Source organism: Ambystoma mexicanum, chromosome 4q (genome assembly GCF_040938575.1).
Source record: "Ambystoma mexicanum isolate Mex_15411 chromosome 4q, UKY_AmexF1_1, whole genome shotgun sequence".
Classification (NCBI taxonomy): Eukaryota; Metazoa; Chordata; class Amphibia; order Caudata; family Ambystomatidae; genus Ambystoma; species Ambystoma mexicanum.
The window spans coordinates 519,675,850-519,699,829 of record NC_090928.1 but is presented as its reverse complement, the minus strand read 5'-3'; the positions used below and the strand labels follow the sequence as shown (position 1 = coordinate 519,699,829).

General features: G+C 44.9%; 1 protein-coding gene across 4 annotated transcripts in view; it reads right to left on the bottom strand.

Moving 5' to 3' along the window:
* RALGAPA2 (Ral GTPase activating protein catalytic subunit alpha 2) overlaps positions 1 to 23,980 on the bottom strand; it is a 3,672,963-nt gene that overhangs the window by 2,297,178 nt on the left and 1,351,805 nt on the right. For all 4 annotated transcript variants that reach the window (XM_069608069.1, XM_069608071.1, XM_069608070.1 and 1 more), the window contains one exon: positions 19,796 to 19,936. In XM_069608069.1, the coding sequence (XP_069464170.1) occupies positions 19,796 to 19,936 (141 nt within the window). The remainder of the gene's footprint in view (positions 1 to 19,795; positions 19,937 to 23,980) is intronic.

Genomic DNA, 23,980 nt, shown 5'->3' with positions numbered 1-23,980 from the left:
CTGGTACGCAAAAAGAACAGCCAGACCAAATGCATGCAATAAATGCTTGCAAATGGAAGTCAAAAGGTTGAATAAACAGTTCCACACAGAAGAACAAGTTACTTACAAACTAGTAACATTCTTTCGACTGGATGTTCCTCCAACATATTCAACATCTTTGACATGTAATGTCCACAGCTGTGCTGCTTTGGAATTTTTTTTCAGCAGAGGGCGTCCTGTGTCGAGTCGATGTCCCTCGAAGGCCTTCATGCGAGATGCCAGCTGCAAACCTCATGTATTTTCTGTGCTTGGGATGAATCGGCACATGAAAATAAGCATCATGTAGGTCCAGAGACACCAATCAATCCTGAAGTCGAAGAGGACCTGAGAAAGAGTGACCATCTTGAACTTGTCCTTCCTGAGGAACTCGTTCAACCAACGCAAGTCCAAGATGGGTCTCAGTCCCCAGTCTTTCTTTGGAATAAAAAAATAGGGGGAATACCATCCCTTGTTCCTCTCCGCCACAGGCACTAGTTCTATAGCGCCTTTCTCCAGCAGGGTCAAGATTTCCTGCACAAGCAGCGGATCTGGAAGCTTCAAAGAGATTTCTGCGGTGGATTCTCGTGAGGCCGCTTTAGGAAGGGGAGGTAGTAGCTGTGGGCTATTGTATCCAGAACCGAGGCATCCAAAGTAATAGCTCGCCATTTATCGAGATGCTAAGACAGTCTGCCCCCAACCGGCGAACAATGGAACATGGCCTCATAGCTGTTTTGGAGCGGCTGTGGCAGCTGCCTGAGCGGCTTTTGCACCTCCATTTCCCCATCCACCACAGGTACCTTTTTGGTGGCCCCTTTAATTAGTGGCTCCTCTCGTTCTTCCAGTGTAGTAACGAAAGGAACCCCCCACCCCCCTCCACTGCGTCCCCTAGGAAGAAAAGGCAGAGGTTGACGCACAGCTGCGCCCAAAGATTTAGCAGTAGCTTTGGAGGTCGGCAACCTCTCAAGGCTCTCGTCAGCCTTGCTGGCAAACAAATGAGAGCCATCAAAGTGCATGTCCAGAAGATGGGCTTGCATACCCGGAGCAAAACCTGACTCCCGCAACCACGCAAACCTGCGTATCACGGTGCTTGGCTAACACCATCAACCGTGTCCAACCCAGACTGAAGGGATTCACACATGGCATCCTTGCCATCCTGCACAAGAGCAAGGAAACCATCCCTTTCTTCCCCCTCAAGGATATGCTCAGCCGCTAGAGGGACACAATTCCACAAAGTGTGTGAAAACCTTGCCAAGGCACAAGTGGAGTTGGCCGACTTCAGTGCCAATCTCCCAGCAGAAAATACCTTGCGTGCCCAACCATCGAAGCGCTTGTCGTCCCTATCAGGTAGGGTATGCCGCCTGCCTTGAGGTGGCCATAGCCGCCTGAACCACCAAACTCTCGGGAGTGGGGTGAGTGGATAAGTAGCTGAGGTTGCTACTGGATGGGCAGTATTTCTTAGTTAATGACTTGTTGACGGCCGGAAGAGCCTCTGGGGTCTGCCAAGTAGCTGCCACCCTTTTTTGCAATGCCAAATGAAAAGGCAACACTGGATCAGAGGACGGACCCTGATCCAAAATCAGTCAGGTCATCCTGATCAAATGCAACCAGAGGACCAGACCACCCGAGATACTCTAACTCTGGACATCAACCTCCTATAGGAGGATTCAGCATGAGCCCAGGTTCTGGCCTACCAAATACCACCTCAGCTGATGTGTCCAGGCCACTGGTATCATGTAACGACTGACGCAATTCCTCCAACTGACTGTCTTCAGAAAAGACCATGTCAGGAGCCTCATGAATTTAAACCAGGCTCAAGCTCCATTTCTGACCTCTCCTCAAATATCATGCAGAGAATGAAAGAACTCCTTCCCAGGGACAGGAGCGTCCCTGGAGTACACAACATGCTTCACAGTCTTGTATAAAGCCTTTCTCGGAGGATCCACAGTACCGGGGGCCTCAACCGGCCAAATTGCCCCAAAGGCGTCGAAGCGGCCGATGGCCTCGGCACTGACAATGGCGCCGAAGGCTCCGAGGGCTGGATCGAAAGCTAAGCACCGACAGTCGCACTCGAAGGACATGGCGCCAATGGTGTTGATGCCGACCTCGAGCCCTTTCCAGATTTCTGCAGTTTCGCTGGGGACGAAGACCGAGACCTGGATCTGGCATGTTTCTGGCAATCTACGGGAGCCTTGTCCAAACAGGACCTCGATGGTTACCGATGTTTACAGCGCCGAGAGCCCGAAGGCGCGTGAGCATCGGACCAAGACCGTTTCCTGCCGGCTTGTTCTGAAGGCGCGGACGGAACTGTGTCTTGGGATTGAAAAATCGCCAGCATTTTGCTCCCTGAATGCCTCCCATTCCTCAGGAGTCGACGATTTAGTGGGACAAGCCACTTTCCTCGCAGAACCATCCTCTGATGTTGACAGGGAAGGCAACCGGTGATGCCACTTCCGGGAGTGCCGAGACGAGGAGGATGAGTGGCCGGAACCACTCCGGGATAGAGATCCCCAGGACTCCTTCCCATGAGGAGAGTCACCCCTCGAATAGACGATGGAAAAACCCATAGCTTTTCAACACTTGAGGTTTAGAAACCTGACCTACCTGTAACTTCTCCTTTCGATTCCGCAAGGACTTGGCAGTCAACGACTGACACTTCAAGCCGTCGTCGGTATCAGGACTTTAGCCCAGACACCATAAGCAGACACCATAAGCAGATGTGGTGCAGGTCCGTAATCGACATTTTGGACTTACAGTGCCGGCATGTCTTAAACCCAGACCGCGGAGTTGGAGAGGTAGAAGATGAAGACATTTTCTACGAAGATCGCAAAAGGCGCGCCGAGTTCACGAAACAAACAAGTTTGCAGAAAAACCAGAACTGAGGCTACGGGGCAGTGCGTCCCATTTATAACATCCGGTGACGTCACCCTCGACGGAGGCCTTCGAGGGACACCGACCAGACGCCACCGACGCAGGACGCCCTCTGCCGAAAAAAAAATTCAGAAGCAGCACAGCTGTGGACATTACATTTCAAAGATGTGGAATACGTTGCAGGACACAATCCATTCAAAATTAGGTTTACAAAATCTCTTTAGGTGAAAGTTACAGCAATAAATAACCCCTCCCCAACTACTGGGGTGTTGATGGTTGTAAAGAACAGAGGCGGGGTCTGCACTTCCACTCTCTATATGGTAGAGGGGAGGCACAGAGACCCCTGCCAAGATTCTCTAGCATTGGTAGACGTAGTCGAGCAATCAAGGCCTAGCTTCTCAGGAGGTGATGCGAGCTGGTTCTTAAGTACAGTGTAGTCCCCGAGCACCCACGAAGGAATGTCCACACACCGTATCGGTTAAAACACAGTCTTTATATAATATTTAAGGTCATATACACAATCACGATAAGTCACTTTGTACTCCGAAAATCAACAATGGTAAATATGTACAATTCTAAAGTGGTACCACTAACGTTATTAGATCTTATTCAAGGGCATATAGTGAGAATGACACACAGATCAAAATAAAGAGGAAACCAGCAGTTGAGAGAGGAAGGAAAGCAAGATGGTTGAGCAATAGGTAGAATTCTGGTCCCGCTACCTAGACACAGTTCTGTGTGGAGATCCCCCCCCCCAACCTGGGCAACCTGTAGAGGAAAGATACAAGCCCAGTCCATATATTGTTCACCCTTCGACTTCCCAATAGTTCTGCAACCCCAAAGTACCTTGTTGGTGTAGCGTTCCTCATCGGGGTAATGGACAACCCTTCTTGAGTGTCCTCCCTTTCAGGCAGGAGTCACGGGTCGTCAAAAGTCCGACGGAGAACAGGTCGAGCTACGACGGTGAAATGGCCGCGACGTTCCTGCGGTGCTCGTTGACGGGGAAGCGTAAACGTCCTGCAAGGAAGAGGCGTGCGGGGCACCTCGGTGTCGATAATTCTGGGCCGCAAAGAGTTGAAGAACTGTGGCCCAGCAAGGGCGTCGAGTCGTCGGCGTCTCTGTAGTCTTTGGGTGGCGGGAAACCCACCAGTGGATGCTCCTCGGCGCGTCGACGGTCAGGCCTTCTCCAGCAGGATACAGCAGCGATGATGCGGACGAGAGCGTCCTTAGATTAATGAAGTTTCTTAGACAACAGGAGCACGGAGGCTCCAGTCGGCGACGGCGGTCGACAGTGACGGACAACAGTCCGGGCGCTTCTCCTTGGGAGTTCCGCAGCATTCCCTGTATCGGGTCGGCAGCCTATCGAAGGTCTGTTTACCAGGGAGCTTAGGCAAAGATCAGATATGCACGATGGTCCCTCGTAGCTCGGGAAGAGGGCGCCTTACCAGGTCCTCTCTGGGTCAGTTCTTGAAGCACAGCAGCTTTTGGATTGCGAAGGAGAGCAACAGCAATTCTTCTCGTCCACCAGGGCTCAAGGTTAAGCTTCACTCCAGTTACTCGTCATAGTGGACTTCAGCTTCTGAACACGATTCCTAACAGTGAGAGGTCCCCAGATACACTGTTGCTCTCCCATTCATTCTGCTGGGTCATACTCAAGCATCCATTCATGCAGGCAGGCAGCCAGTCAGGCACACAAGGTATTCAGGCCATTCACTTCTCTCCAGACACTCACAAGTTATGTGTATTGGGACAAGTACCGAGCCATTCAACACTCCAAGCTGCATTCATACTGGTTTCGGGCAGGGCTGTCTCAACCATTGTGTCAAACACCAGATACTAGACAGTCACAACATAGAATGTATATTCGTCACACACTCCATTCACCCAGGTCCCACCCACAGGCGTACCCACAACATACGGTCGTTGAGAAGGCTCCAGCCAGTCTGGTCGGCATTTCCCCACACTACCATATACAGAACTTCCACCCAACAGCCAGTCAGGGGGAAGGGACAGAGGCAGGGCTTCCCGGGATTTCGGGAAGATCAGGGTAACAGGTGATGGAAGGCAAGAGGCCATGGGGGCCATTTTGTATCCATCCGGAATCTACAGATTCCAATGACAGGGCCTGGGCATCCCAAAATGGAGGACGCTCAGGGCACCAGTCATTTCAGCACGGAGCTGCCACCAGCCCGTACCCTGCTCTGTGGGTCACACACAGGTGCCCAAAACCATACACTAGGGGCACAGGGTTGTACCCCTACCCAGGGGTGCCATAAGGGTATCCCATGGGTCTGTTCACCAAACCAAAAGAGAGAATGCTGCACCGCCAGGAGTCCCACATGAACTCCTGCATGGAGAACACAACCTAACACATGATAAAAAGCAGTAAAGGACAAGGATATGGAGGCCCTGTCCCTCTGATGCATTTCCAGCATCACAATGGTAAGAACCCTACTATAACTGTCCAATCGTAATAAATACAGAACTATCAGGATAAATATAAGATGCAAAGCTTAAATATTAATAAAACAGGTCAGTACCAACGTTGTGATATGACAATGCATTACTTACCGTTAAAGCATTTCTGATGGTTGTATCTGCTTAGATTCACATGCTGTGCATAGGTCCGACATCCAGTGGTCACTGCGGAGTATTGCATTTTGTTTTTCGTAGTCGAAAAGGGGACGTCGACAGGCGTGTCTGTAACACTATCCCTATAGTGACGTGCGTTGTACCCACAATCCCTCACGTGTCGAGGTCCCTCTGTTTGTATTTTTCTGCCCTGAGGGAGCCTTCTAGACGTGAGTGAGTACAGAAAAGAGAGAAATATAGGAAAGGATGTCTATGTTCCTTCCATCCGAGCGGGGAGGAAGGGCGGGCGCATGTGAATCTAAGCAGATACAACCATCAGAAATGCTTTTACGGTAAGTAATGCATTGTCTTCTGATGTTTGTTAATCTGCTTAGAATCACATGCTGTGCATAGACTAGCGAGCAGTACCCGGAGTTGGCGGTGGGTTATGAGAAGGAACAGTAGAGAAAAGATGTCTTAATACTGCCTGTCCCACCTGGGAGTCAGATCTAGAGTGTGCATCTAGACAGTAGTGTTTTGTAAAGGTGTGCACAGAACTCCAGGTAGACGCTTTGCAGATGGACTCAAGGGCAACATTTGCAATGAATGCTATGGAAGCCCCAGTGCCTCGAGTGGAATGTGCTCTTGGCTTGAAGGGTAGTTCTCTCTTAGCAAGAGAGAAACAGAGAGTGATGCATTGTACAATCCATCTAGATATAGTGGACTTAGAAACTGCATCTCCTTCTCTTCCTGCTGCCTCCGAGACAAAGAACTGATTAGTCTCAGTGTTCTGGTTCTTTCCATGTAGAACATGACAGCTCTGCGTACATCTAGTGTATGCAGACTTTTTTCTCCCAAGCTGGAAGGGTTTTGAAAGAACGTTGGTAGTTCTATAGACTGGTTTACATGAAATTTCGAGATGAATTTTGATGCAAACCTTGGGTGTGTGCGTAGAACCACCTTATCCTTGTGAACTGTTACGAAGGGGTCTAGTACAGAAAGAGCCTGTAGTTCACTTACTCTCCTAATGGAGGTGATAGCTATTAGGAAAGCAGTCTTAAGAGTGAGGTATTTAAGAGTTGCCTTGTGCATGGGTTCGAAAGGAGCGCCCATGAGTCTAGAAAGTACCACGTTTAAGTCCCATCCGGGAGCTGGATTAGCTATCGGAGGGTGTATTCTCTTTACCCCCTCCATGAAGGACTTGATAACTGGTATCTTCCACCACGACACTTTAAGTTGGGAAGTGGTGTATGCAGAAAGTGCTGCTAGGTGGACTTTAATGGAATTAAACAGTAGACCTGAATCCAGTAAATTGGTCAAGTACAGAATAATGTTAGTGGGAGAGCAGTCAACCGGGTTGATGTTCTTACCTCTACACCAGATGACAAATCTTTTCCACTTGCTAGAATAGCAGTGGCGAGTATTAGGTTTTCTGGCTTCCCTGAGGATGTCCATACATCTTTGTGGGAGTTGTAAATGTCCAAATTCTATGATCTCAGGAGCCAGGCTGCTAAGTTCATGGTCTGAGGGCATGGATGCAGTGTCCTGCCCTTGTCTTGTGACAGCATGTTGTACGGGCAGGGAAGTTTCATTGGGGGAGATAGGGACATCTCCATCAAGTGAGCGAACCATGGCTGCCGGGCCCACATTGGGGCCACTAGTATCATGGTAACTTGCTCCTGGTGCATCTTGTGCACCTCTTTGTTGAGGAGGGGAGTCGGGGGAAAGGCGTAAACAAATTTCCCTGACCATTGAATCGACAGACCGTTCCCCTTGGACTGGTTCTGGGGGTACCTGGAGGCGTAACTTTGGCATTGAGAGTTCTCCAGGGTTGCGAACAGGTCTATTTCCGGGAATCCCCATTGCGTGAAGACGTCTAAGACGATGTCTTCGTGCAATTGCCATTCGTACTCTTCGGGCAGGGGGACATTTCTGCTGAGTTTGTCTGCTAGCAGATTGAGTTCCCCTGGTACATGTTGTGATAGTAGGAACATGTTGTGTTTGAGAGCCCACTTCCATATATTCTGGGACAGCTTGGACAGTCCTGGAGAGTGAGTGCCCCCTTGCTTGTTGAGGTAGTACATGGCTGTGGTGCTGTCTGTGAGGACCATCACTGTCTTTCCTTGTAAGTGTTCCTGAAAGGCTTTCAGTGCTTTGAACACCGCTAGTAGTTCCAGCAGGTTTATATGCTTGGATGCTAAGCTCGGAGTCCACACTCCGTGAGCAGTCTGATGGGATAGGTGAGCCCCCCATCCTGTAAGGGATGCGTCTGTGGTTAGAGTGGCTTCCACTGCGGGTGTGGCAAAAGTTTTCCCTAATAGCAGGTTTTCTTTTGTCCACCACCGTAGCGAGAGAACCAAGGCCTGCGAGACCACCACTAGATCGTCCCATTGTCTGCTGGCCTGACACCACTGGCTGTAGAGCCACTCTTGCATTGGGCGCATGCGCAGGCGCGCGTGAGGTACCAAATAAATACATGACGCCATCATCCCTAGCAAGCGCATTGCTTTGCGTACCGTCACCTCTCGACCTGCCACATAATGGGGGATCTGAAACAGCATGTTTTGGACCCTCTCGTTGGAGGGGAAGACGAGGCCGTCCTTTGTTCGAATTAGAGCCCCTAGGAATTGTTTGATTTGGCTGGGGTCTAAGCTGGACTTCTTCTCATTGATGGAGAAGCCCAGTTGCGACAAAAGGTCTACGGTCTTTTGGGTATTGGAGAAGCACGTTTCGTAAGAATCCCCTGTTATGAGCCAGTCGTCGAGGTAAGGGTATACCGGGATGGATAACCTGCGCAGGTGGGCCGCTGCCACTGCCAGTACTTTCGTGAATACCCTTGGTGCAGATGCTATCCCGAAGGGTAGTACTCTGAACTGGTAGTGTTTGTTCTCTATCTTGAACCTGAGGTATTTTCTGTGCGCTGGCAACATTAAAATATGAAAGTATGCATCTTTCATGTCCAGTGTTGTCATGTAATCCCCCTGTGATAACAGTGGGATTACTTCCTGCAAGGTCACCATACGAAACTTTTGGGGTTTGACAAACTTGTTCGCTGGGCGCAGATCTAATACAGGGCGCATGGTTAAGTCCTTTTTGGGTACAAGGAAGTACACTGAATAAATACCTTCTGTTACCTGAGATAGGGGGACAGCCTCTATCGCTTCTTTTTTCAGTAGCTCTTCTACTTCCTGAAGAAGAATAGTGAGGTGTTCCGGTGACATGCGTCGGTTCCATGGGGGTCTGTACTTCGGGGAACCGTTGAATTCGATGCAGTATCCGTGGGCTATGGTGGATAATACCCAGCGGGCTGACGATATTCCCTCCCATGCTGAAAGGAACGATGTTAGCCGGTCCCCGACCGCCGATGCATGGGAAGGGACCCGAATCTTCGGGTCATTTGTTGGTATTGGGCGTGGAACCTTTGGGGCTGGAGCCGCGACCTCTTCCTTTGCCACGCCGTTGGCCTCTTTGACTGAACTGGGTGTTGCTACCCTGGTTAGAGGGCCAATTGGTAGCAGAGTAAAATTGCTGTTGTTTTTGCTGCTGGCGTTGGCCACGAAAGGAGCGTCTATTGCCATAGCTGCGTCTGTTAGGGGGCCTAGAAATTTGGTCAAGAGTCTTGATGGTATCAAACTCTTTCTTCGCATGTTCTAGGGCTTCATCAACTGCTTTCCCAAACAGATGTGTTTGTTCTATGGGCTTATTTATCAGGGAAGCCTGGGTTTCCGGCTTAAATCCCGAATTGCGCAGCCAGACATGTCGTTTAAGAAGTATTCCCTGAACCAGGGAACGGCCAGCCGTCTCTGCAGCATCTAAGGAGTTCTTTACGATGCCCTGGTTTACAAGAGTTCCCTCTGAGACTATAGCTAACAGGCGTGAACGCAGGGGTTCTGGTGCGTCCTCTGCTTTGCTGCGCAGCTTGCTCCACTGTGCATCTGCGTAGCTAGCTAGTAGGGAATTGTTATTCGCAATCCTAGTAGAGAAGGCGGCGGAGGTCGTGATTCTCTTCCCAAGTGCGTAGAGCTTCTTGCCCTCCTTGTCCGGTGGTGCCTCATTAGTGGATAGTGGTACCCCTGCCCTCTTTCTTGTATTAGTAACTACGAGGGAGTCCGGAATAAAATGTCCTCTGATGTACAAAGGGTCAGAGGACGAAGGGCTGAAGAGCTTTTCTATCCGAGGGTTGACTCCTCTGACTAAGGCCGGATTGGAAAGGGAAGGAGTTATTCTTCTCTTTATAGAAGCCAGGAGCGGAATAGACTGACTAACAGGGGCTTTTTCTTTAATAACTCTCTCTACAAAGTCTATGTCAGGAAGAGTCTCCCCTGTGTCTATTTCAAAATGCGCTGCTGCCTTGCGCAATAGTGCATTAAGTGAAGGTTGGTCATCTATGGGAGAGGTGTTTCCAATGGGTGAATCCTTGGGAGGAGAAGGGTGAAAGACATCAGGGTCTGAATGCACTGATGGGGATTGCCAAGGCTGTACTGATGGGGATTGCCAGGGCTGCGAGGTAGCTATATCTTCTTCAAAAGCTCCTGCACTAGTGTAAGGATCTTCTTCAAACCCCTCCTCCTCATGTTCTTCCTCTCCACCCAAACACTCCTCATCTTCCTGGAGGTATTGCTCCTCTTGATGTTGATTGACTCTCACCTAACAAAAATGGCCCAACCTATACTCACACGAAAACAGGATACCTCCTCTCAGACTGAGGAAGTATCGTATGCAAAGGCTCTGACTTTAGGGGTAAATATGCAAAATTTAGCACCTACAACATCCACTAATGTGTTGCTAAAGCTTATCCAGGCAAACTCTGTAAAAATAGATGAAGTGTTATATCGCTTAACGGTACAACAATGTCTTGCGCAAAAAGCCTGTGAAATGGACACGTGAGATAGCCCCTGCGATCCTAGCTGAGGCTAATCACGAGGTGCATCCTAGTAGCCCTACGCCTCTTGTTGACCTGATAATGCATAATGACCCAGATCTTGGAGAATTAGAGGGTGACAAATCTAGTTTTGACGAAATTGTAGCCCGAGAAAAAGATTTAATTAATCTCGAAAGCGAAATTGTATCTAGCAAAGAAAATCCAACAACCTTTCTATCTCGAAAGATGAAACGCGCCCAAGCAAAAGCCTTAAAAAAAGTAAATCAAAAAATTAAAAAAACTCTTGCCCAGAGTACTCAAGAATCTTCTAAAGTACAAAAAAAAAAAAGAAAAAAAAGAGAAAAAATTCAAGGACAACAGAGTAACCCTATTGATGACCAAGATGACATACATGCAGTGACTGAGAATGAGCAAGTTAATGAGATAGTGATTAATTTATCACAGTTGAACGAGGAATCAAAAGCACTGCTAAATTTGGCTCTTCCACATGAACAGAAACTAAAAGGTATGGGCAGGAAGAGTACTGAAAAAGACACACACAGCCAGACGGCTATGGCCTCTGATGAATCGAATGTTCAGAAGCAAGGGCGTCTTTCAGCATTCTACCCCGTTATTAAAATCAAGACGAGCAGAACAGATTCCACTCATGATACAAATACAAATACACAACACAAAGAAACCTCATGTGCGACTGTGAGTGAATTAATTGTTAAGGAGCTGCAGAAAACTAGAGGATACTCGGATTAATATGCAAAAAAACGTTGCGGATAATGAAAGTAAGGAAAGCGATGAAAGATCTGAAATGGTCAACGCGATAACTAAAAATATTCTTGAAAGCATTGAAAACGCTGCCTCTCATCAAGAACAAACGAACCAAAAATTGAGTAACATATCCAGAAATAACATTCAAGAAGAAAGTGAGTTGGAAAATCAGAGCCAGCAGGTACACACAAATTCAGTGGTAGCTATGGAACAGTGTTCCTTTTCAAGGGACACACGCTACATATTGGGTTGGCAGAGCGATCCGCAGATGAATGGTCAGCAAAGAATAAATAGATCATTCTTATTTAATATATTCAAAGGGAGTCCGCAACTAAGAACTTTACACTCTAACGATATTGAATGGATTAGGCTTGCAAACCATAACAACTTCCGTATGATCTGTGCTCCTCAGTCAGAGATTATTACGAAATTGTTATGGGAACACAGGCAGGACTTTGAGATGCGTGGCTTGGAATTATCTCTATTGCGATCTATTGAAGAAGCGGAGGTTTTTTTGGATGCTCAGACTGCTCCGCATGAGAGCAAATCTGGTGAGAAGAGTCGAGCTGGTAGTCAAGAACAGGCAGCAGACCTTATCACCCAGATTACTACATTAGTAGGTGTAGCATCCAATATAACCTGGATAGGGCCCCTAATGACATCTATCATCGATATGGCGGCAAATAAAAAACAATCCTAACCAGGCTGAACTGAGATTCATTTCTTGGAACTGCTGTGGGATGAAAAACCTGGGCGATTGGCTTAAAGAGTCTGTGTGTATACAATCGCCCACGGTCATATTCGTACAGGAGACGATGTGTTTAGATGCCTTCTTTATTGATGGCTTTAACACTATTAGTGTACCTGCTCGTCAAGGATTAGCTGGTCGTCCTTCCGGTGGTGTGGCAATCTTGATAGATAACTCTATTGATCATAACGTGAAAACCTTATATGCTACAGACAATCTAATGGCAATTGAATTCTCTGTGTGTGATCACCCTGAGCATATTTATCTTTTAGTCTGTGTGTATTATAATCCTGCTAAGTGCCTTTTAGAAAAATTTCTGGAATTAATAGATGGGATTTTTTTGGGTGCTATGGAACGAAACCCGAATTACTTGATATTGATTGGTGGGGACTTTAATGCTATTTGCATTGACTTGGGATTAATTGACAGACAAACTCATATCTCTAAATATAAAACCAATTTAATTAATAGAGGCAATAATTTGCTGCATTACTTCAAAGCCTGGAACGTTGTCCCTGTGGACTTTGAAGCTGGGTTACTAAATGGTACCTGGAGGAGGGGTGGAGTCGAATCTTATCTTGACTACTTCTTTGTCTCAGTAAATCTTATGGGGCGCGTGAGTAGGATCATTATGATGGATACACCTTATAGTGATCACACGCCCATAAATATGACTATTAAATTAGTTTTTACAACTCTTGAAACTAGTTCTATTCTTAAATTGATTAACATCAAGAGAGTTCAACACTCAGTGAGATGACATCCCTCCTTATGTAGAAGTTTGAACTTCTTGGTCAACAGGGACCTATGGAGAGTCCCCAAAGGAGATGAATCCAAACAGAATGTAATTCTACGTGAGGCATGGAACAATCTGATTATAAAAAAACACCTTCAATCATTCATAAATGATGTAGGGATGCAAAATGTTTGTCATCCTCACACGTTTAATGCTGAAATTGCCTCTTTGAAATGTGAAAAAAATCTGCGTTTGAGAAAATTACGAAAACTGAATCTGGCTACTGAACTTTATTTACTATGCAAAAAGAAAATCTGTTTAAAATACACTAGTAAGAACAAATGTATTAAATACAGAATTAAGCTAATGGAGAACCAGCAAATCATGAAAGCCATTATTCGAAATGACACCCGCAGGCTCTGGTCTATCATTAATGATACTAATGGACGAGAGCAGCATGATTTAAGTTCTTCGGTCTCATCTGAATCTTGGAAATCATTCATGATTGAAAAATTCAAGTTACCATCAAAATTTCATAAAATTGACTCAAACATTTTAACTGAAAAGTGCAGGGACAAACTAGCACTTACTATGGATGAGATCTTGGATGCTATTAATCTACTTAAACCTTCAAAAGCTGCTGGTCCTGATGGGTTGCCTGCATGTGTTTTAAAGGATGATCCGATTTTCTGGGCTACAATTCTCTACACCAAATTCTCAAACATTCTGGATTCAAATTGCATTCCCAAATCTTGGCAGAATGCGATAATCATTCCTATCTATAAAAAGGGTGATCCAACTGACCCTGCAAACTTTCGTCCGATTGCCCTTATGGATGCTTCTGCCAAGGTCTTTGCCATTTGTTTATTAAAAAGACTACAAAATTATATTGATAACAATATTTACTCAAAGTTTCAATCCGGATTCAGAAAGAATATCGGAACATCTCTTAATGCTATAATTCTTGCACACTTCATTTATAAATCTAAACTACCTGAGTCTGGACCAATATACTTTGCATCGCTTGATCTAACTAGTGCATTCGACTGTGTAATTCGAGAAGTGCTGTGGGAAAAACTATTGAATTTAGGTTTTCCTCAACGACTAGTGCAACTTCTTGCAATGTTACATACTAATACATCTTTCCAAATCAGAATAAATAGGGAAGGTGCTCTTACCTCGCCTATTGTTACCGAGATTGGGGTAAAACAGGGTTGCAACCTAGCAGCAATCCTATTTAATTTGTACCTTTCAGATATGGATCGATTGTGGACAGGCAATAGTACATTTCCGGTAAAACTTGGTAGTCTTAAACTTGATTGGCTTTGTTTTGCCGATGACATTATTCTGTTTGATAGGACCCCTTCGGGACTACAGCATAAATTAAACATTTTTTATGATTATGCTGCAGAACACAATCTCACGGCAAATTCTAAAAAATCTCAAATCATCATTTGTCATAATAGGAAAAAAATAAGATCGTACTATTGGACAATTGCGGGTAGCAGGCTTGAAATGGCAAATTCGATTAGATATTTAGGTTATCCTTTGAATAACAGCTATTCACTGAAATCATGGAAGGAGTTCTTAACTTCAAAATCTTGTTCTCTCCTATCAATGATGAAGATGATTTATGCTAAGTACTGCATGTTCTCGGTTGAGCCTTTATTGGACTTCTACTTGTTAAAGGTTGAACCCATTATTCTTTATAGTTTAGATATTTGTCTTATGAACATTGAACAGATCCTTAATGGGATTCAAGGGTCTATTTGGAAAAAAACCTTGTGCTTGTCATCAGCAATACCAAATTCGATAATTTGCCATGAACTGGGTCTATCTACATTAGCGTCAAAATGGAGATGGCGACAATTAATGAGCTATATGAAAATGCTGTTGCCCCCCGGAAACTCATTGTATGAAGATCTTCACAGTTTATTACATAATGGTGATGTTAAATCGTTGGATATGTTTAAAAAACAAATGAATATGCTTTTGGACACCATTGAAGTAACAATTGAGGACTTAGAACTTGGTTTAGCTAGAAATAAACGCAAAATGTACGAATGGGACTGGAGGATGATAATTGAAAAAAACCATAAATATGTTTTATACACAGAGTGTGCGAATAGACTTAGGACGAGGGGTACTCTTCCACTATATCTTATGAAATGTCCCGATCGTAGAGTACGTAATATCTACCTAAGATTCAGATTAAATCAATTCTCTACTTTGGAACGTATCTTTAAATGGAATGTTGGTAGCGAATTGATCGTGCACCCAAATTGTCGGTTTTGTGCTTCGATTTGTCAAACTGAATCTATAAAGCATCTTGTGGTATATTGCCCATATTTTGAGGAAAAGAGATGCTTGTTATTAGGCGAATTTAATCCAGGCCCAACATATATTGCACGGGCCGCGTTTTGGGAACGCAGCATGCAAGGGGATAGTATGCGCTTTATTTTGACTTTATCAAGGCTCCTATTCAAAATTGACGAGGATTTGAAAACTAAAAATCTGGGCTTAAACATGCTTCTTGTTGAAGAATTACAGTAAATTAAACGAAATTGATGAATTCAGGATATAACTGATGTATTATATACTTTACTTGATTAATTGCATCATTATGTTACTTAAAGCAATGTTTTTTTTTTAATATACTATATACAAGATTGATTTGGGTTTTTTGTTGTCATGTATTAAGAAAAGGCCTTTTGCAAAAATATATACTCATGTAAAGAAACTATATAATTTCTAATGTTACTAAGTATGAAAATGTGAAAATCGTAAAATAGAAATGATTTATGCTAAATATATCTTAATGCGTATAGAAAAAGAAAATGATTTTATGCGATGCTTCTAAGAAATGTAGTGTTTTAAAGTTGATGAAATAATTGTAAAAGTTTATAAAATTGATGTAAACTATAAACAATTTTTAAATAAAAAAAATAAAAAAAAATTGCTCCTCTTCAGTGAGGTCATATGCCTCTGTAGAAGGGGGAAACAGCCTAGGAATCTTGACCCTAGGGTCATCCTGGGGCCATTCTCTTGGTCTTTTGGGTGTGGGTGGGTTTTGGCTTCCCAAAAACCTTTCCATCTTCTCCATACAAGAGTGGAGTCTTTCAAGGGTCTCATGGGGGACCCCTGAATAGTCTAGAGGGGGGAAATCAGTGTCTTCACCTTCAAAACGCTGGAACGCTCCCACAACGTCGAAGAAATGTTTCCGTCGCCCTCTGAAAAGCCCTCCGGTAGTTCAGAAGTGCCCTTAGATGAAGGGGGCAGTTCCTGGCTACTTTTGCGCTTTTTCGGCGTTTCCATAGCTTTTTGTGCGGTATTCGACGTTTGTTTCGTCGTCCGCTTACGCTTGTCTTCAGAAACAATTCTCGCCAGGCTCTCGACAACGAGTTCGTCAGAGGGCTCTGGTGTCGACGTTGCCTGCGTTACGCGTTGTTCCTCGACGGCCGCTCTATGGAGCGTTACGTCGGATGATTTTGAGGTAGCGCCTGTGTTCGATGAAAGCCCAATCGCTGGTCGCGGCTGCGTTTGCGGGTGGGGCTTGAGACCCTTACGGGCTAAGGTAGACGCCGGAGTGCCCTGCGTCCCCTTCGGCGCTGATGGATCCTTCGTCTTCGACGAAGAGCCGTGGGTTGTGTGCTTAGGCCTATGGGGTCTATGTGCGTCCTTGTCGCCGGGGTGTTCATCCCCATAAGCAGGGCGTGAGCCGAGCCCGTCGGGGCCGGGGACGGACGTCGAGGAGCGCGAGCGCTCCTTCTGGGGGTTAATGACTTCCGTAACGGACGTCGAGTTATCACCCTCCTCGTCACTTTCTGTAACAGCGGCGGCGGGTGAGGAAACTGACTTCGACATAGCGTAGTCCGCCCACCTCTTAACTTTCCGTTCTTTAAGAGTTCTTGGTTTCAAGAGCTTACAGGCCGCGCAGCTGTCCTCTTTATGATCGAGGGGCAAGCAACGATTACAGAGCTTGTGTTTGTCCTTCCAAGTGTATTTGCCCCTACAGCGTGGGCAAAACTTAAAAGGTGTCCTCTCCATAGCTGAGGCAATAAAAACTGGTGATAACAACCCCAAGGGAAAGATAGGGGAGAAAGAAAGACATTCTCGACGAGAAGATAAAAGTTCGAACCCCCACTCTCCCTACTGTATGTTGGCCGGCGAGGCCTGGCCACGTGTTCGGCAGCGCCGAAGGATCTCCTCCGTCTCTTCCCCTCCGTCGAAAACTTGCTCGGCGGAGAAACAGATTCACAGCTAACGTCGAGGGGAGGGATCTTTAACAATAAGTATAAATTGAGGACCGAGGTCCGTAGTAAGTGTCTTTGCAATGTCTCTCTAGGAGCTCCGCGTAAGGCGACCATAAGCTGGGCGGAAAAAAACAATCTGAGGGACCTCGACGCCTGAGGGATTGTGGGTACAACGCACGTCACTATAGGGATAGTGTTACAGACACGCCTGTCGACGTCCCCTTTTCGACTACGAAAAACAAAATGCAATACTCCGCAGTGACCACTGGATGTCGGACCTATGCACAGCATGTGAATCTAAGCAGATTAACAAACATCAGAAATATATATATATATCCCTCCCCCAACAAAAGTGTGCAATATTTGCAAACATTTCAAGTCCATTCCCAAAGACCGTCTGATAACCATATCCCCTCTCCTTTCTTTCTCAATATCTAGACTTTAAAACAATTTCTAGTTCTTTTCAGTTAAGACCATGGAGCCAGTTCCTGCACAATTCTATTTCATTTCTTTTAAACAGGCCAAAGTATTGGCTGCTGGTTAGGTGTGCCAAAAGGGGCAGTTGGAATGATACAGCAGACAGAGGACAGCGAGGGCCTGCTAAGCTGAGGGCCCCTTTTTCGGAAAAGTGGTGATCTGCCAAATATCTTGGTACAGGCTTTGGCGCCATGGCATAATCTTTGCTTGGAAACACCCTTTGAAATGCTGCAACCTTCACTGTGGAACTGACTCTCTAGACTTTGAAAAATTATAAAGACCAAGAACTTTGCTAACACACTACTTAGAAGAATCTATATCATAGTTATGTGTTAAATCAAAAAGGACCCTCTACCCATGCACCAATAATATTCATGTTCTGCAGCATACCATGTTTCCCTTCACCTGGAGACAATAGGTGGTCTGGCGTTCTGGGCTGCATTCTCCAAAGCATTAGTGGCATTTTAATTGAGCAATTTCATTGTACTGCTTTTATCTACAGAAGTTCAAACATCGTATGACTGCCATGATGGCACAAATGAAAGCACAACATTAAATGCACATTAATGCTAGCTTTACTGGCATCCATGTCTCCCAGCATCACACAGCAGAATTCCTCTGCTCAATTTTATTTAGAATCTGAAATTTATCAAATCTGTTTTTTCCCAAAAAATTGTTGAATATTTGTGTTCAGATGTTAACATAGTAACGTATTGCCCAGTAATGGATATGTTGCCATTCCTCCCACATACAGGATCACACAAATACATTGAATACCGATAGGTTAAAGAAGTGCTCCATTTATTTGCTTAGCCTCAGAGAATACGCACTTGAACTACACTGGTTTAACATGCAGTCCTTCAACAGTCCCCCCCACCCCAAATCTACTTCCATAAACAAACAGTACACTGCACTAGGACAGCGTTAAGAGTTGCCTGGCGCAGTTGTAACAAGGTGTGGGAACAGAATCATTTACCAATGGTATCCGGGAATTGGTGCCTTTGTTGAAGCCACACAAGACTTCTAAGCTCAATAATCACTACCAGATACAATTAGGCAGGGGGGTGGGTGTACACTATTCTCATCCATGGGACTCAATACTTGGGCAGCAACTTCGAGCACACTGGCTGATCCAAGAGGGTCTTCTGCTAAATTTCCAGTTTCGCCTTAAGAACACCAAGCTGAAAGATCTTTCCATCTGACACAATGACAAACAGAATGAGGACACGCTGGAACCATGAGTTATAAAGAATCCAAGGTTTCATTCAGTGGTAGATGCTATAGTACGCTAAGGATTTGACCTCACCCTGTTTATTCATGGTCGACTCTTCTGAATCTGCATCCTGAATCTTCTGGAGGATCCACCACTGTAGTTCTATGTTCGTTCATCACCGGTCATTTAAAAGCCTGGCATTTAAACGTGTACATAATTCCGAAAATGTGAATTGATTTAAAAAAAATTTTAGGGGGGGCTTAGCACCCCAAACCCCCCATCCTCCACCTATGTTTACCTATTCCCTACCCCCAATCCTTTATCTAACCTTCCCCCCACCCCCCAAAATTACGATTAAACATTTTCGTAATTATGTACACGTTTAAATTCCTGGTGTTTAAATTAACGGCGATGAAAGGACATCGTACCCCACAACCACTTTGAGAAGGGGGTGGCAGGTTGGTTTCCATGCAAAAGCAATACCGCCTGCTCAGAGGAGGAGGTGGAGATCTCATCCACAGGTTAGGACAGGGGTGGGCAGCCTTTACATCCTTGAGTGGGACTTCAGCGACATGTCAGAGGATGCATGGTAAAGAACAGTATGGGGAACATCTTCATTCTATTCAACACAGCCCAAGAGACCATGGTCAAAGGCTTACATGGGGAGTGGTAAAATCTCACTCCTAGGCAACACAAAACCAAAGTCCCAGCTAATTGCCATTTTGGCATCAGTAAATGAGGAAATTGGGGGCTCCACAGAAACGTCAATCACTTTGATGAATATAGTGACAAGTCTTTATTCAAAGCGCCAAACAGCTCTTTCCGTAACATGAGAGGAATGGCCCCTTGGGAAAACGCCAAACTTGCCGATGCCATAGAGCAGGTGGAAGGCTCCAAACCTGAGATTTGTCAATCTATTTCTTTCTGACGTTCTCTCTGACTGGAGTATCATCTTTTTAATAGCTTACTGTGCAGAGGAAGTACAGTGGAACCTGCAATATCCCATGTAAATCTTACGACTTTCACTTCTACACCACAGGGGACAGAAAGGAGATCTGGGGATTGAATGAGGGAAGGGAGCTGGGAATGGGTAGAGTAATGCATTGATGCCCTAAATGTTACGCAAAAGATACTCGGGATGGTCCATTGAAGTGCAAATCTCTCATTACTGCGGTGGAAGGGAGACTACGCACAAAGTATAAGCACTGTATTTTTGCAACAGATAAAACATTACATGAACACAACAATGTACTTAAACAGTTAGTACCTCCAAAGAAGTCTGAACATAAATGGCCGGGTAAATCCAAAGTGCTGCTACTGCGGGTTAGCTGTTGCTGTTCCTGGTCACTAAGATGCCCGTTGCAGTCTGTTCCCAACATATTTTCTGGTAGCCGACTTTCATCAATTTCTGTATGAATTCAGAAGACAAAAATGCATTTTATGGATCATAAAATAAGTTACCACATACAATTAACACACAATCTGTGTGATGTCACCTGAAACACATGGCAAGATAATTTTAACAATGACTCGGCAACAGTAAATAATTGTTTTGACCGCTTCAAATAAGTGCAAAATAACAATGTTGAAGGAAACCAGTACAGTGCATCATGCTTTGAAAGGCAGCACATCACATTCATAATGTACCAAGCGAGTTAATCTGTACCAATCAAAAACCATCCAATATAACTTGATAAACAGAAATATATGCCAATAAAGAACAAAAATGCCTCTATATACCAGTAACGTGCATAGTGCCTTTATACAGGGATTTTAAGGAGTGGTCTCATTAGCCACAAGGAAGTTGAGCATCTACTTATAGCTAAGGCAAAAGGGCGGGATAAAAGCTGGTTAAAGCTGCAAAGCCGGTGTTGAAGATTGGTGAAAGTGTTGGGTTCGGGGAGAGGATAAGATGGTAGTTCCAAAAGCTACATGGGTCAGTAAGCCATGTGCATCGAAGCACTAGCACATCAGCCATGCAAACAGCAGTGAGTTGCGATTTAGCAGTTAAACAGCCTTTTTCCCCCTTCTTGGGCAAAATGTGATGATGGTTAAAATGTTGAACGAGCTAAAGCTGGAGTGGCCATCTTATTATGTCTGCCTTGCTGCAGTTTTCAACGTCCCCAGAAAATAGTAATGTTTGTTTTGCTGATATTTTATGCCATAAAAGATATTGGTATTAACATTGTTATGCCTCAGCAAAAGCTTCAAGTAAATTGGATCTATCCGTTTATTAATGATATGTTTCATAACAAACATTTTATAATCACTATAACCAGAAACAAACAGAAAAAAGGTCACGAACATTGTGAGCACATCCAGAACATGTCTTGCACCCTTTAGAATACAAAAAAAATATATATAATTGTGGTGCGGTAATCGTAGCTCTATTTTGAACAATGTCCATTCCAACAATGTAAGCCACAATCACCAGCGGGAAGGGGAGCAATAGGAGCATTTAAGCCAAACTAGGTCTATTAAATACGTTCACAATCGCCGTCTAGCACTGATGAACATGTAAACTATTTTTGTCTGAAAGAGAGAGAATACCCATGACGAAAATCATTCAAAGTAAGTGAACATGATTAGAGAAGAAACTTGGTACACATGACAGGAAAATGAGAAATATGGAATTAGTCCCAAGAGAGGCAGGATGACAGAACATGCTGCTCGTTAACCAAACTTAATGCATTCAAAGTAATTATGAAAACTGTAGTTCCCTCAAATGCAGATTTCACAGATTAAACCGTGGTTACAATACTCTTCTAAGTGTCTTAAAAAAAAAAAGGTTTCCCCATCTAGGAAATGTGTAGATTCACTAACTTCTAATGATGGTCCTATTTACTACTGTCAAATGTTCCCTTAGGTCAGTTATTCACCTGTTTTTTTCAATAGACCCTTCCACAGCTGTACAGTTGGAACTGTACTCCTAAACGAGCAGTAAGATGTTTCCAAACAGTAGGTTTCCTAGCTTGAATATCAAACAAAGGTTTGTTTAAAACATTGCAGTCTATGAAAGCTGCAGCTCAATATTTTAGGAAAATATTAACAGCTCAAGCAACAAGTCCCCTTTTACATGTATCACCTCTTAAAATTGGTTTCATTATAAGATTTCCAGTGGTCTATCCTTAATACCCCTTCCCAAGAACACCTTCCAAATACTTTCAAGTGTGACTCTCTCCAACATAGGATCTACGCTGAAGGTTTGAGAGCTAAACTTATTTTGATGTATGTGCTCAATTATTGACACAAAGTGCACCAGTCATCCAGAGCCACAGAATTCAAATGAAGCACTTTTCTAAAATGGGACTTTTCATCTTTATTTTTTGGTTTTTTTTATTTTAAACTTCCTATTTAACATATAACCGTCAGAACTGTGCATCACGACATCTGGGAGGTCCTGTCTTCAGACAAACTGTCTTGAACACCGCCACCAGATCTAACTCCGAATACTGCTGTGACCTCTGCTTACACAAAAACATGTTCCGTAGAAAAATTGAACCATGTCTAAAAGGTCCAAAATTCCGTTCAAGCACTGTCAAGAAATTCTGAAACCCCAGCATTTTAAAAGTCTCTCACTCACCTCTACTTAAACACATCAAAGTCTTTAAAAAAAAAGAGAAATCAAAACATGTTTTAAATTACTAAAATCCAGACAATGCAGTAGCAGGAAATGGCAAAACCCTGACCACTAACGTACTGTGCTTTCTGTACTATAACACTTGAAAATCCTCAGGACTGTATTCCCTGTCCAAGGTCATGTCGGAGAACGCAGTCACCCACACCTGTGACTTGTTGTATGCAGCCCAATCATCCACACTACATCCTAGTGTGCTGCCTACTAGAATGGCTTATAAGCTGCCACACTGAAGCTCCTCGTTTCTAAATGGATGGAACATTTGTGAGAATTACACTGGCTGCTGATAATTGTGTCTTGGGCTTTTCCAGAACATGCATCTTGCTCCTAGTTTGGCCCATGTGTTGCTGTGTTCCAGCAGTCTCCAGCAGCTCCTGCTCCTTGTGATGTCATCCCTGCAGTTTCCGTCCTGTGCTCTTTGTGCTGGTACCCTGCAGTTTCCATTCTCTGCTGGTCCCCAGCATCCTGAATCACCCAATCATGTGTGCCATTTCCTGACAGATGCCCGTCTTTTCACTGTGCTTTGTCCTTACAGTTTCGTGTACCTCCTCTGTGTGCTGTGTTCCTGCAATTTCCAGCCTGGCTTCCTGTTTTCAGCGACTCTACCACTTTTTTAGGTTTCTTTGGTCCCCAGCTTTACCGAATAATTGTTAAGCTCCTTTTATCTTTCTTCTATTTGCATCTTCTGCCCATGCTTTTAGCTCTGACGCCTAGCCCTCTCTTTCTTAGTTTACAGTATTCCTTGATCCAGTTTGCTTGAAATTACCTTCTACCCACACTCCTGCGACAGTTGCCAGTCCTGGGCCTGAGGAGGAAGGCAGCTGAGGGGAACCAACCCATTACCTCTTTTGCATTAACCCTGTGTTTCACAACCATGTCAGCCTCAAAAGTACAATGCTCGCCAGGTCTTTTCTGTTCTTTTCAGAGATGCCCATCTCGAGGACCGGCCAAGCGAAAACTACCATCTAACGTCCCACCTCTTCCCTGTAACCTGAAAGGAGACCAAGATCTAGAATAGAACGAGCAACCCCCGACCATCCCAAACCAGCAACAGCAATACTCGCATGACAGCGGAGCACCCCGCATACAGCACGGAAGCAGAGACACTGCAGCCAAACACACGCATTAAGTAACCGAGCAACATTGTTCCCTAAACCACCAGGAATGTTTAGTAGGGGCTAGGACCCCCCCCCCCACCCCCAGAGACTAACCTGCGCGGGCCTGAGAAACAACCCCAACACATTGGGCTGCCATTAAACATCTGCAGCATGAACACGTGGACGAAGTGGGAGGGGTTCTTATGGCTTCAGGATACACATTCACAACCCAGGAAAGGCAGACGGGGAATGATTGACAGGGAAAGACGATATATCCCCAGTGAGGAGGGCCTAAGTAAGGGAACAACTGGAAGCAGGAAGTGTGGGTTTTTCGGGTGAGGTCAGAGAAGGAGGAGGAGGCAGCCCAAGAAACTAGCAGGAAGGAAGGAGGAGGAGGCTTGTTGTTGATGATGCTATTTGAGAAGGTGGGGTATTGGTTTAATGAGTGCAAGTGTATTGCTGCATTAGTGTGCATGTGTGTGGCAAGAGAGACTAATGTAAAGAGTGATTGTGAAGCGCATGCTACTGAGTGGTAGGAGAGTGTTTGAGTAGCAGTGGGAGGAGGAGAGTAGTAGTAGTAGTTTGGAGGGAGGAGTAGGGTGTAGAGGAAGGAGTGTTAACATCTATGGAGGGGCAGGCAAAGGAGGTGCGAGACATCGATAGGATAGAGAATTGGTAAGATGGATGGTTGAAGTAGTGAGAGTAGACAGGAAAAGGT